The sequence below is a fragment of the Carassius auratus genome, chromosome 11, assembly GCF_003368295.1.
Source record: "Carassius auratus strain Wakin chromosome 11, ASM336829v1, whole genome shotgun sequence".
NCBI lineage: Eukaryota > Metazoa > Chordata > Actinopteri > Cypriniformes > Cyprinidae > Carassius > Carassius auratus.
Window position 1 is genome coordinate 12,737,886 of NC_039253.1, and position 15,781 is coordinate 12,753,666.

General features: G+C 35.7%; 1 protein-coding gene across 37 annotated transcripts in view; it reads right to left on the bottom strand.

Annotated features, from left to right (window-relative positions):
• Nucleotides 1-15,781, bottom strand: part of cacna1ab (calcium channel, voltage-dependent, P/Q type, alpha 1A subunit, b) — a 123,050-nt gene that overhangs the window by 60,180 nt on the left and 47,089 nt on the right. For all 37 annotated transcript variants that reach the window (XM_026275439.1, XM_026275450.1, XM_026275445.1 and 34 more), the window contains exons 4-5: nucleotides 9,660-9,765; nucleotides 9,228-9,367 (exon numbers count right to left, since the gene is read on the bottom strand). In XM_026275439.1, coding sequence (XP_026131224.1) covers nucleotides 9,228-9,367; nucleotides 9,660-9,765 — 246 coding nt within the window. The remainder of the gene's footprint in view (nucleotides 1-9,227; nucleotides 9,368-9,659; nucleotides 9,766-15,781) is intronic.

The window sequence follows — 15,781 nt, forward strand, 5'->3', positions numbered from 1 at the left end:
TTCCTGGACACATTCTCAAAAAAGATTGTATACCCATGTAGATACAAGAACACAAGATTACACTGCTATTTTAAGACTTTTTGGAACTCTAAGCCATGTTAGAGAGAGGACAGGAAATGATGCAGGGAAGCGGAAGATGAGTGTAAGAGGCAAGCCAGATTCTAACGAAAGAAAAAACACAAAAAAGATCTGCCAAGATATCTAAAAATAGTTAAGTTTGCTAAAAAAATAAAAAAAATAAAAAAAATAACATAATTAAATTATATACAGTATGATGAATATAAATACATATTCACACACTGACATGCAAACTACAAAAACTGAAAATGTCTTTAATTTATTTATTTTTTTTATTAAAAGGATACTCCGCCCCAAAATATTTTTTTTTTTCATTAAATGTGTGATTCATTCAGGAACAAAACACCATCATGTTGCTCAGAAACGCAAAAATAGCCCTGTGGCTTTTTTTGGAATTATGTTGTCGAAATATGGACAATTATGTTGTCGGCAGTATGTGTCTAACTTCTAATTTATTGAACTGTTGTAGAAAAAAAATAATAAATAAATAAACATTTGTAATCATGGTCATTTTTGAGAAAAAAAAAAAGTAAAATGTAAAAGATAAAAATAGGTATTGGGAGAAAGGCAGTCTTCATGTAAAATCTTCATGTAAACTAAACATTTAGACTTTCTTTATGTGTTACACTCATTTGTTTTTAAGTCTCTCACAAAGAGACAAACAGTGAGCCTCAACAGCGCGACCTTGATACCAGAAATACACTATCCATTATCAGTTGCCATTTACACTGAATGTATGCATAGCATTAAAATAAGCGTCTGTATGTGAGTGTTTGGACAAAGGGAGACGGCGAACCAGGGAAAGTAAAAGGTAAGCAGAAAAAAAGGCAGAGAGCGGGGTGTCTTCTCTGGCCTTCCACAGTTCTCTTTTATAACATAAGATTGCTATGGAAACAGCTGTGCATGGCAGTGCAAAGGTGTGTCCAGAAACTGAGAAATCTACAGACTAAATCATGGTGCTATTCTCGTGGTCTCGCTCACTCTCTCACTCTTTTCCTGTCTGTCTCTCTTCACTGTGTGTGCCAGTAGTGAAGTCACTGATTGGCATGGAGCAGGCAGCCAATAGCCAGCGCAGTCACGACTCAGGAATCTGCCAAGTAAGAGCTGTACATTGGCAACACGTGCACAAGCAGAGATAGAGAGCTAATAACAGTACTGGTTCAAAATGGTAGTGCTAAATAGTTCAAAATTTATTAAAAACCGAAAATGATCAAATATATCAAAATTAAGTAATAGTAAAACTATTAGAATAAAAAAAGTATTACTCATATTTTCATATAATATATACATGAATATTACAATAGTAGCAAGCAAGAGAGGGAAACAGAGCGACAAGGAGATGATATTTACACTGTATATATGTATGTATGTACAGTATATTTGTGTGTATATATACTGTATACACACACACACACACACACACACACACACATAAGTAGTCATGGTGTAGACTAAAATTGTGTAAAAATTTACAAGCAGTAATGTTTTACTCATATTTTTATATATTGTATACAGAACAAATCATGTATCAAATTATAATAATGATTTCACACACACACACACACGCACACACACACACACACACACACACACACACACATCCACATCCACCAGTATTATTAGTTTTCTACCTGTATATATATTGACACACACAGTGATATTAATATTGTTAAATTAACACTATAACTGTACTAAATAAATAAGTACTACTAGATGATGCAGAATAAAAAAAAGAAGAAAAATAGCTAAATTAATTAAAATGAAAAACGGTATATTAATACAAAATATTATTTATTTATCAAATAAATTATGCAATCATTAATATACATCTCTTTGCATAAAGTACAGACTCTAAAATATGCATACATTAGATGTATTTGCATTAGGTAAAGACTCACATTCACAGATACAAAAAAATAAATAATAAATCTTGATGCTGGGGGAAAAAAGGCAAGCTCATGTCATTATTTGTCAACTACTCAAATGCAGATTCAACATGAGCTCTTTCAGACTATCCGCTGTGACCACTGACCGCTCGGTGACCAGCAGTAAACTCTGCTCAGAGGTCATGAGAGTCTATCACTCTGCTGTCAAGCTTCATTGATGTCTTGATGTAAAATCTGCGAGGTGAAACTAAAATGAAGAACTAGAGCTTTGGAATTGATGGAAAGGCACTCAGGGGAGAACTGCATCCGTGTTCAACTGACACTAAAGAGAATTTCAGACACTGAAAAAAAACAGATGACCGAGGCTAAACTTTTAAACATGTGAGGAGAAACAATGAAATCAAATCTGTGTCCAATATCCTTTTAATTATGTTCCTACTAATTCTAATAGCAGTTCTATGTTCTGTTTAAAAACGAAGAAACTCAGATTTCTCAGAATTCGAAAGGCTGAAACAATCTAACCCTAGCATAGCAGCCAGTTTTGATTATGTCACAGTTATAGTTATTATACTGGTCTCTTCAGAGCATTATAACTTACATGTACCCACACTTTTAGAAATAGACAATCATATTTAAAGACTCTGTTTTGCGTGGCTGCAGTATGAGGAAAGAATTGGCTCTGAGAACCAACTTTAAGACCAAGAAAAAGCTTCTGCCAGCTGGTTATGTTGGCTGTTGACTGAACAACTGTGCAAGCAGTAAGCAGTAATCCTACTATGGCTAGCACCCATTAACTGCCTGTTATTAAATCAGGACTACTGAGTAAATATCACATGACAAAATATATATTAAACAAAGCTGATATGTATTTTTGTAATTGTTCATATGTCAGTGGTCTAAAAGTATGAGCCTGTGTCAGTAAAACATTAGTAATTAGGCATCTGCGACTTAAAATATATTTTTAAAAAAAAGCTAAGTGACATTTTCCTAATTTTTCACAGTTCTCATTGTGAATCTCAAATTTCATGCTATACTTCTTCAAATTGCAAGTCTATACCTTGCATTTCTGTTATATTCCTCCATTCAGACTTAGTTTTCTCAGAATTGCGAGAAAAAGGTAAGACAGTTTTGCAATTAACTTTTTAAAATGTTTTTATAAATTGTTTTACTTGCGTTAAAAACAGGCTTCTATAAAAAAAATAAAAAAAAATAGTTACTTCATGTCCTTGTTACAGTGTAAAAATATATTTAAATACTGAATAATATTAATTAACTACATGTACTTACGGTACTGTATATGGTTAGTGTTAGAATGAGGGTTTGGTTTAGGGTTAGTTGCACATAATTATGCATAATTAATTTGTATTACTAAAAGGTAACAACATAAACTAAGCTAAAATAAAAATTTTATGTTCACACTTTATTTTAAGGTACAATTCTCACTATTAGGATTTGGGATGTAGAATATGGTAATGTAGAATAAATGTTTTATAAGTACTAATACACAGCCAATATGTTAATAATAGCCATGCTAATAAGAAACTAGTTAATAGTAAGAATTGGTCCCTAAACTAAAGTGTTTACAATTTTTTTTTTAAATAAAAAAAAAAAAGTTCTACTGGACACAAAGAGAAAAAACACAGGACAACTTCACTTTCGTGAGGAAAAGAACATGAATGTGTAGTGTATTTTTTTCCCAAGGTATTTAAAGGTGTGTATAAGTCTGACTGTAAATAGAAATCAAAGCTGCAGGAAGCAGCATGGAGGAGGATGCATTTTATCATCAAAGTACAGCTCTTTCTCTTTAACACACACATACACACTCAGTGATAGTGCTGTGAAAGCCAGCTGATGCTTACAAATGTGTCCAATGTGCGCACACAGCAGTCAACGTTGAGTAAAATGTGTATTGAGGATGTAGTTAATGATTAGCAATGTTAAGTTTCGCAGCTGTATGTGTGTTTTAAGATCTGCCCATGTCTAAAAGCAGGGCTAGTTGATTGATCATCTGCAGTACTGAAAAGCAGGTTACTGCAGCAGCTAACAAAAACACACAAACACACACACGCTTGCCCTGCTCCTTTACGCTTCCCTCATTCTCATTCTCTTTCTCTTCCCTTCCACCTCTATCCTCCATGTTCTAGTTGTGCTCCCAACATTCTCTTCATTTCTACTTTCACTAGTTCCCTGTTGAACAGACAAGAACTGCTGGTTGCAAGGTGTGTTTTGAAGGCTGGTGTATTAAGGCGGGTGTACAAGGTGTGATTTTTGCTGTCGTACGAGGTCGCAGACGTTTTTTTTCTCTCGGGAGAAAATCGCAGATGCGCGCATGGTACCGTAACATGGTACATGGCATCGTACCATGTAAGAACAATTACGGGCCGATCCAAAAACATTATGAAAAAATAAAAACATGTCAAATAAAATCAGACGCTGTCGGTTTAAATCCGTGACGTATGTGCGGTTGAACGAGACGATTTGGCGATCCATCTGAAGTTGACCAATCAGAAGATGATAAAACCCACATATTATGTATATAAATAGTCTATATAATAATTTTAGTTCATTATACATCTCTACTTTCTATTTGTTATTTTGAATTGTGCCACATTAACCGTTCACCGTTATGAATTAATATACTAGTTGTATTACCAGTAAAACAAATAGAAATTCAGAAATAGCCTTCTCACTTTGAGTTGTTTATAAAGAACAGAAGAGTTTAGCGTGTATTATAGTCTTACTCATACAACTGACTGCTGTTAAATCTGCTTGCTTTTAGATGAAAAAGTTGCTCACAACCTTTTTTCTTCGTAATAATAGCATAAAGAAATAGATTTGGCAAACAATCCAGTGTATCTTCTTCTTTGGAAAGCATCAAATAATTTTACAATCACAGACATGTTTGTTGACTTCTAAAATGCAATGGCCAATCAGAGGTGTTTAGGTTGGAATCCATGCACTCACTGCTCCAGTCACCATTTTTTGTCCAGTGCTGGGTTTTGTCATGCTCGTAACTTTTTTTCTAACGTAGACTTTAAAAAGTGTCATTGTGTAGTCACGTTCATTGTATTTTTATTTATTTATTTATTTTTGAACTTGGTAGATGGTAGATCATTATGAATGAGTGACAGTTTTAAATGGAGCAGTCTTTGCATTCTGTATACAATGTTTTATTCAGAATTCATTCAGAATTTAAATAAAACTTCATGCTTATTTAACACCCCCGATGCAAAACGTAATGCCTACGTTAGAGTTCGTAAAATCGTAGTAAATTCGTGTCGCGTGTGACTACCACTGTATGATTTTCGGATAAACTTAATTGTGACATATGCGAGGGATCACGAAGTTCCGACCTTCTGAATCTCATCGTGTACGACTGCCTTTAGTGTGCCACCTGGAAGTCTTCTTAAAGGTACAACTAACTCAAAAATAATTCCATCATCGTGCAGTGTTTCCCAAAATCCATACTGAGTAGGTACTAAATTTGAATTTGAACTTTGTGATCATTAAAAAAAATGTGTTCTATATAGTATGAATATAGGTGGTACTTTTGATATCTGCACATACTTGTCTGCCATGTGGTTACTGTCATATGACCTAATAGCAGCAGCTGCATTGCTTCAATATCATTCATAAATCTTCCCCATTGCCTCATAGTACAATAAAATTTCCATCCACTGCACACTTCAGAATCCAGGCAGAAGTAGCAGGTCACCAGAGTACTTTTCTCCTATTGTTTTTCATATACTATCTACTGTATTTGGACTAGGGTTGGGTACGTCCACTTTTTAACCGATACCGGTTCTGGTACTGGTACCTGAAATTCGGTACCGGTACCCAGCGGTACCTTTTTTTTTTGGTACTTCTCTCTCTGTGTAATTACAAAAACATTTATTTCAGTGAAAAAATAAAAAGTCTCAGTTTCAACATTTTAAACAAGGGCCCTACAAACTTACTGGTTTCATTTTTAAGAAAATCAAATAAAAGTATTAAACATTTATTTTAAATCAAATGAAAGTTAAACCCTTTCATTTTTTGGCAAACAAACTGAGGTTTACTGATGAAAATGATACATGGAAGAAAAATTATGTGAAACTATTTTAATAGGCTAATATTTTTTTTATACAATAAAAGGGGGGGTGAAATGCTCGTTTTCACTCAATATCCTGTTAATCTTGAGTACCTATAGAGTAGTACTGCATCCTTCATAACTCCAAAAAGTCTTTATTTTTATTATATTTATAAGAGAAAGACAGTCTGTACCAATTTTTTCCAGAAAAACACGAGTGGCTGGAGGTGTGACGTGTGGGCGGAGCTAAAGAATCATGAGCGCGAGTAGGCTTTTGCGTCTAGAGCATCTGGAAACTGTGACATTACCGTGAGGAAAAAACATCATCCAAAACAAACCATGGGCTAACAGTCAGATTCATTTGTATATTTATGATCCAGAATCAGATCCAGAGGCTGAAATTTAACAAGAGCAGCAGCATCAACGACTACAGCAGGACGTCTCTATGTGGTATGTATTGAAACTGTATATATTTGCTTAGCGGTTCCACTTTATGTCGTCTTTTTTTTTATAAGGTGTACATTCGGAAAGTGCAGTTTGATGCCAACATCGCATGTTGTTTACTTGATGTGTTTACGCGCCGATAGCTAAGTTAACAACACAGAGATATTTGAAGCAGTTTTACTCACCGCATGCGGTTCCAACACACGATCGTGACTCTTTTTCGTTGGGACTGCATCATCCTTAAGAAATAAACTATGTGCAAATCCGGCGTCAAACTGGGCCTTGTTTGTAAAATGAAAAAATCTTCGAAATGCAGGGAACAAACACAAACACTTGCACAGCTCCGTTGATGCTCTGTAAAAATAAACTCCATCCACTGGTCCCTTAATGCTGTTTTTTTTTTTTTTTTGGGGTAATCTGTGCAGGGTTGTCTTGCCCTGGCAACCAAAAACACACTTCTTTTGTGACATTTTGCTCTCGCTCTGATCAGTGAATGTCTGTTGTGCTCTCAGTGCTCTGCTATATGGGAGCGCGAGCTCTTCCGGCAGAAGTGCCCTTAGGACCCATATAAGGAAATTCCGCTCCATCTAACGTCACACAGAGCCATACTCGAAAAAAACTTTCCGAAACTTGTGACAAACCGGAAGGAGTATTTTTGGAACAGAAATACTCCTTCAAACGTACAACTTAATTTTTGAAACTTTGTCCATGTTTAGCATGGGAATCCAACTCTTTAACAGTGTAAAAAACTCAGTATGCATGAAATAGCATTTCACCCCCCCCCCCCTTAAGTGATTAAACTGGTTGTAATATTGATTTATTTTTTCCATTCAATGTTTTATTTAAATTGGAAAAAAATGAATATTTAAAGATGTACATTATGCTGTACAATGGTAATACAAGAGTAATATATTTCAGTTACATGTTAAACCATACTTTTATTTTGACAGGTTGCCATTAAGTTCCTGTGAGTATACTGTATGATGATGCTAGTCTTCTCAAATGACTCTCACAGCAGCTCTGGAGTAGGGCTCCAACAAATGATTATTTTGATAGTTGATGAATCTAACGATTATTAGAACTATTAATCGACTAATCATTGATTATTTAGCTGATTAATCAGTAGACATTTATTGATTATTCAGCTTTTGCAATTAGTTAAAATATTGAGTTTAACATATTCTAACAAATAAATTAAAGTAATCACTTCAGCTTTTGAAAGTTATATTATGTAATTACAGTTATACAATTAATTAATTTATACAAATAAATATATATGGCACAATATATGGCAGAGAAACTCTCTTATTCACAATTTAATTATTTAATTACCTAAAATATCTTTTTGTAAATCATATGAATAAGAAACAAAAAGGTTAAGTGATAAGAAGATTTATTTTTTGGATAAACTAATATACACAACATAATCTCTCTTCAAATACCTTATAGGGTTATGATAATCAAAACAGTCCAGAGCTAGATGAAGTTTTGATCTCTGCAAACCAAACTTTAACTTTAATTAAATGTTTTTTTTTCTGGAGCTATTCCTCCATTCTTTAGTGTTATGTGATACAAAGTCAATGATAATATGGTAAAATGTGTCATTATTTCATTTTATTAAAAGGAGAAGTCTGGACAAAACACTTTTCCGTTCTATTTATATAAAAAAAAGCTATACAGGCATGGAAGTAAATAGTGACAAATATGGGTGCACTACTTATTTAACTAGCTCAACCAGCAAGCCTCCCTTATATCATTATTATCATGATAGTTGACCATCATTTTCCAGCTCCACCAGCAAGACCAGCACTAAGCAGCATAAATCAACAGGGACCAACATGGAAATGAAAAGGTTTTCAGGGTTTTCACTCTATCTTGGATTCTTCCATTAGCCTCTGATCTCCTCCTCCTCCTCCGGCTATACGTCTTTTCACATCAACCAACACCTTCTCTCTCTCTTTCTAATTTTCCAATATTCCAAAGCTCAGGGGAATGGAGTAATGCAGTCACATGACCCGGCCTTCTTTAGCACTGCAATACTACAACACATCCCCCCTACACATCCGTCTGTTGTCTCTGTCTCTCTCTCTCTCTGCTTCCCAGTGAGGTGACATTTCAGATGTGCCCCGATGGTTGCTCCCTACAGTGCTGCTGTGATCTGCCTGTGTTTGAGAATCCACGTGTGCGTGTGTAGGCTTGTATGTGTGTGAGAGAAAGAGTGCTCATTAATGCATGACAGAGTCAGTGTCCAACCAGACCTCTGCTGTGTACGTAGCATTGCTTCACACACAGCGTTCCAAAAGGGGCGTGACTTTCTCTGGGCTAATTTAGGCCATGTGAAAAGTACTTTTAGTATGTGTCAGATAATGTGCAGTCAGTCGGGTAATAAGGCAATCTATAATCTATTTTATACTTGAGTTATAAGCTTTAGAAAATCTGAAATGCTAGGTTAAACACAGATAAAAGTGTTTGTATTGCTTTGTCATTTCTGGCTGCATGCAAAAGAAAAATAATGACTACTGTAATCTGAATCATGAACAAATGACTCTTAATGAATTGATCCAAAGACTCTACTGACAACACAACATATTTGACATCAGAATGCCACCATTGACAAATCATAATCAAGTGTTTCATAGGGCCATCTTATAATTGTTTAAATTGACTCATAAATCAAGCAGCCCAAATTCAGTTTTATTCTATTTCACCATGACACCAGACGCCAGAGTGTGTGTGTTTGTTTAACTCACCCAGTGAGCACCACTACAAAGTCCATCACATTCCAGCCGTTTCTCAGGTAGGAGCCCTTGTGGAAGGCAAATCCCAGTGCAAGAATCTTAATGCCCGACTCAAAACAGAAAATTGCAATGAAATAGGGCTCTGTTTCTTCCTATGAGAGAAAAAGAACCACAGATGGGATTATTATAAAAAGCATTTTCACTTAAAACATTCTCAGTGCTTCTCAGTTTTTAACTAATATTTTACTGTGTGTGTGTGTGTTTGCATCTATGCAAAGGAGCAGTTCACACAAAAATGAAAATTTAATTCTTAGCAGATTTTCATTTTTTGGTAGGTAGCTGTAAATATAAACAGTAGTCTATGCAATGTCTCCATTAAAAATTTGCTTAGTAAGTTTGTGTGTGTGTGTGTGTGTGTGTGTGTGTGTGTGTGTTCAACTTTACCAGTCGTTCTGACAGTGGAGTTTTGTCTCCATCTGGTAAGTGTTGTTCTAGAGCCAGTACGATGCAGTTGGCAATGATGGTGGTCAAAATCATCCACTCAAACGGAGTAAAGGGCAAAGTTAAGGCTAAAAACAAGCTGGATTCATCATATCAAAGATATTTATAACGACTATGACTGCATGAACTTTGCAAAACAATAACCACAGTATAATGTAGAAAAAATATTTTTATCATACAAGAATGTAAAGAGTAATATAATAATATTATAACAACAACAAAGCATGCACATATTGTTGTCTTCTTGAAAAGAAGGGCTGTAGGGCTGTATTAACATTATCATTTTTATGTTTTTTTTTTCTGTTTTTTTTTTTTGAGTGACATACACAAAAGACTCTTAACTCCAAAACTATAGTGAGTAGAGTCATAAGGTAGGTATCGTTTGATAGAAATTGCTATTTTACATTTTTAGAGAATATTTTTTATTACATTTGGATATTTAACATAAAGTATTCGAAAGTGACAGCATTTTGAACCAAGGTAGCCTTTTTGACAACTGGAAGTAATTTTTAAAACAGTCTACTGTAGCAAGGAGAGTCAAATGGTAGGTATCATTTAATTGAAAACTTTCAAAACATTTTAGAAACTAAATTTTCATTACATTTGGACATTCTAATGCTGAGAAACCACAGATTAAAAAAAAAAACATTGAAATTGTGCTGTAGGGAAATTTCACTTATCTTTCTGATTTGACATGCAATAACTCAGGAAGCAAATAAGGTAGGAGAGAAATTCAGTTTCATGTCAATAAGGAGCATTCACTATAAGTAATGATATTGTATTTTCTATGATCTGTTCATTGCTAAATTTTTATATACTTGGCTACAAATGTGTCTGTGCGGTTTTATGTGTTATAACTCCATGAAGAATATCTTTAGATCTGAGCGATGGATTATAACTATTATGTTTGTTATATTAGACTTAATGAGACCTTTTAAAGGGGTGGTGGATTGCTATTTAACTTTTTTAACATTAGTTAGTGTGTAATGTTACTGTTTTAGCATAGAAAATATCTGCAAAGTTGCAGCACTGAAAGTTCAACACAAATTGAGATATCTTTTAAAATTCTGGCAGTTTAATGCCAACAAAAACGGCTGTTAAGGAACTACAACAAACTTCTTCCAAGGTCTGTTACGTCACAAACCCAGATAACAACAAAAGATAAACAACAAGCGCTGCTCTACACTGCTTAAAACTCACATTTGAATCATCAGTGGCAAATTCTTTAAATATGTAAACATACGCACAGCCTGTGAGTCAGAAATGTCAGACTGTCCTTGTAAAGTTGGAAATGTCCCACTTTATAGAAACAGATACCAGCATTGTAGGCAACTCTTCCAGGAAACAGTCCTCGTACTTCGAAAAATGCGTTGCACACATCTGAATATTTGGGTTGAACTGTTCTGAAACAGTGCTGTAAATACAACTTAACCACTGATTTCTAGCTGTGTCCTGTTTTAGAAGGACAAACATAGTATCTTCCCTTTCATAATGAAACACAGCATCTCCACAACACGGCCCCGGCAGCAACAGTGAGAATAAAAGTTACACCTTCTTTCTTTGCGTGAACATTTGGGTGGTGTTACGCAAATCTTACCACATAATGATGTATACATGTGGGGTTGTGTTAGAATGAGTCATTTTAGGTAGGAGTTGTTGTCTCTTAACTTTAAAAAAAGAATATCTCTTTGGATTTGAGACTCTGCAACTTTACAGATCTTCTTTATGCACCAAGAGCTTGTAACACTCCAAAGAGAAAGGAATAATAGAAATTGCATCATATCATGACCCCTTTAATATATGTTGAGATATATCTTTAAAATTATACCTATTTTGTGTTATTCCATTCAGTGGTTCCTTAGTAATCTGATTATGAATTTTCTGGAGGGGGAGGGTGGAGGTGGTCGATGTCCTGCTGGCGGCACACTTTAGGGTAAAAGGGTTAAACAGATGAGTGTTGACAGATTCAGCCTGGCTGTAACAGAGCACTCATTATCCAGTTACTGTGTGCCTCTTTACCAGCTGCCACTGGCATGATACACACACTCAGCCCTTGTCATAACCGCTTATGTCATGCGTGTGACACATAAGCACACACACACAAATACATGCAGTCTCTGCGATGACTGCTACACAGTCCAGTAACATTTTGTAATAACTCAATTAAATATTTACGTTACACTCACTCAGATGATTTGTTCATCTACATCCAATCTATAAAAAAATGTCATGAATCATTGATACTAGTAGTATATGTATTCGTATAATGCTATTTTTTATATGTATATATACATATGCATGCTTATAGTATTAAAGGAAAACACCACCGTTTTTCCATATTCCACTATGTTCTTCCCTCATCTTAGATGAGTTGATATGTACCTCTCCCATCTCAGTGCGTGCACTCATTTGCTGTAGCGCGTGGCGCCACTATGCTAGCGTTTAGCTTAGCACCATTAATTCACCCATTCATGGGGAAGTCATGGCCTAGTGGTTAGAGACTTTATCACTCCTAACCCTAGGGTTGTGAGTTTGAGTCTTGGGCTGGTGGTGCCACGACTGAGGTGCCCTTGAGCAAGGTAACGAACCCCCAACTGCTCCCCGGGCGCCGCAGCATAAATGGCTGCCCACTGCTCCGGGTGTGTGTTCATGGTTTGTGTGTGTGTGTCCACTGCTGTGTGTGTGTGCACTTTGGATGGGTTAAATGCAGAGCACGAATTATGAGTACGGGTCATCATACTTCGCTGATTGTCACGTCACTCACTTCCTTAGCATCTAAATAGGGATGTATTTAGAAGCCAACAAACACTTCCATGTTTTCCCTTTTTAAAGAGGTCACATGAGTAGTTACACAAGTAACCAAATTGGTGACAAAATAAAATGTGGTGATTTTTGCAGCACTTCTACCTCGGCGCAGTAATATCCTCACTCCCAAAAACTCCTCATGTTGGTTGTATTGACAGAAGTTAGAGGGAGATGGGGAGAGGGAGAGGGAGTTTTCAGGAGTGATGATATCACTGTGCAGAGGTAGAAGTGCTTCGAAAAGTGCACTTCCGCCATACATTATAGTCATCATTTTTATCCACTTAGGAAATTGCCACTGTTTATTTTGTGTCACCATACTTTCTCATGTAACTAATAATGTACCCGTCTTTAAATAGGGAAAACATGGAAGTGTTTGGTAGCTACTTAATTCATCCCTGTTTGGATCCTTAGGAATGAATGGTGCTAAGCTAAACGCTAACATAATTGCACCACGCGCTACAGTGATTGAGTGCACGCACTGAGACGAGAGAGGTACATATCAACTCGTCTAAGTTGAGGGAAGAACATAGTAGCCTGGTAATACCAGACTCTGCTACTTCACTTTGCTTTGTAGACAGAGTCTGGAATGGCATAATAGAGAAGTGTTTTCTCTCTCGCTAGGGGGCGCTTGTCTGAAGTTTAAAATCATTGGTTCCCCGTAAGCCAATCAGATACGTTTAGTTATGACGTATGTTATGCGCCTGTACAGCCGCATCGAAGCCCCGATCGAAGCACAGACATCATGCATCGAACTCAAATCTATGATTGAACTTCCACTGTAAACCTGTTGTTAAACACTCTTCTTGTTCTGTTTGAAAAAGAGTTGAATGTTCTCCATAACAGAGGGAATTGCATCCCGTGTCTCGTTTCCCATTTCCGCGGTCGTTTCGGTTTTCGATTTCTCTAACCTACAATTTAAAACTCGGTGCTTAGCATCTACGTCACGGCTCTCAGCTCGCCCTCCGCTCGTTGATTGGCCCGGCTGTTTTCAGAGCGGTGGCAAACAGAAAGCTCTGACGCTGTATCAGACTGAGTACAGAAGCGAAATGAAATTGAGCGGAAGTAGGAAGTCTGACGTAGTCAGGCTAAGAACATAGTGGAATATGGAAAAAATGTGGTGTTTTCCTTTAACATCATAATTTGCTAGACAGAGTTTAAAACAGCTATTTCCTTTTTATACTCTAATAAAATTGGTTTTATTTGCAACATTGAAAAAGCACTTTTAAAGTCTGTGAGCCTCAGCCTTTTAAGTATGAGACTATATTGCAGACCACATCTGTCTTATTCTATATGCATTATGCAAGGATGTGAACATGGCTCCTGAATTCACCTCAGTCTCTCTGCATATAGTGTAACATACACTTGTTTATATTACATCAGTTGTCTTGTGAAGCAAAAACAGCAAACAGACCTCTCAGCACTCACATCATGACTAACTTATTCCTCTCTCTCTCTCTCTCTCACACACACACACACACACACACACACGCTTATTTATTCAGAGCTCATTGTAATCTCCAACACACAGTTAGCTCAGGGCTAACATTGCTAACAGTACAGTGCATGCTGGGAGACTTAAAGTGGTATCCATAGCAACCACTCGAGCGCTAAACTAAGCATGTGCAGAGTGGCTGTTCTGAGAAACGAAATGTGGAGCATTTGCGTAAACCTTCACGACAGAAACCATGAATAGAAATACTGCAGACTGCTGAACTACTAAACAACTTGAATGTTTCATTTGGCGTGAAAGCAAATCGTCCCTCTTCTCATTTCAACAGTCTTCTCTCTAGCTCTGTGTCTTTATCTACCTACTAATCATGTAGTCGCACGACGCTGATGATATGTTCCTGAAAAATAATACGGCTGGAGTGGTAAAGCTGTCTGCAGCTCATAATGTGCCCTTAATAATTCACATCTCAATGTTAAGACTCGGATAGAGAGATGAAGAGTGAGTGAGACAACAGAGAGAAGGAGAGAAAAATAAGAGCGAGAAGGAAAACAGTGAGAATGTAGATGTATTTAAATGAGGAGGAAAAGAAAAGGAAAGGAAGAGAGAGCTGGCAACAGAGAAAGAGAGAGAGAAAGGCAGAAGAGCTGTGAAATGGAGAGTTGGCTAGCGTTTGAGAAAGTCTACTGCATCTCTCTCTCCATCAGCAGTTTAAACGTGTATTAGACTAATAAGAGGTAGTGACGGTGCCAGGTCCCTCTTTCAATCTCTTTTGCTTTAATTAAAAAGTCTGTGCAAAGATCCAACACAGCCAAATATATAGTGTTTTCCTCCTATATACATTTCCACTTCTTATAAACAGTCAGACAAATGGGTACATTGTGGTACATTTGTGAACACTTAGGGTACAACTGCTGTGGTCATATTTACACCCACTGTTCAGAAAGATTTTGTATGTTTTTTTAAAGAAGTCTCTTATGCTCATCAAAGTTGCATTTATTTGATAAAAGTACAGAAAAAGCTACTATTATGAAATATTATTGCAATTTAAAATAATGGTTTACTATTTTAATATACTGAAATTTAAAATATAATTTACACTTTTAATGCAAAGCAACATTTTCAGAATTATTACTACAATCTTGAGTGTCACATGATCCTTCAGAAATTTATAATTAATATTGAATACAGTTTTTGCTGCTTAATATTTATTTGGGAACTGAGTTCTTTGATGAATAAAAAGAAAAAAGAACAGCAATTTCTTTTAAAATAAATATTTTGTATTTGTACTAATATACACTACACTCAAATGTTTGTGGTCTGTTTTTTGTTTTTATATAAATAAAACATTTTATTAAATAAATTATTTATTTTTCACCAAGGATGTGTTAAATATTTTTTTAAAAAGTGATGGTAATGACTTTCTATTTCTATTTTGAATAAATGCTGTTCTTTTGAACTTTTTACTAATGAAAGAATCCTGAAGTTTCATTAAAATAGAAAACCGTTATTTTACATTGTAATTATATTTCGCAATGTTACTGTTTTTTCTGTATTTTTTATTTTAAAAAAAGCATCCTTGATGAGGAGAAGAAACGTCTTAAAAAAAAAACATTAAAAATCTTACATAAACTTTTGAACAGCAATGTATTTGTACCATTCAGGGGTAAATAAGGTACAAATATTTTTCTAGTTGTCAAAGCGTCCAAGTCTGTACCATTTCATCTCCACTTTTATGGGAGAAAAGATCATTTAAGACTGCCAATCCCTGCAAGTAAAGAAATGGCTCTATTTATATACATTTTTAAATATT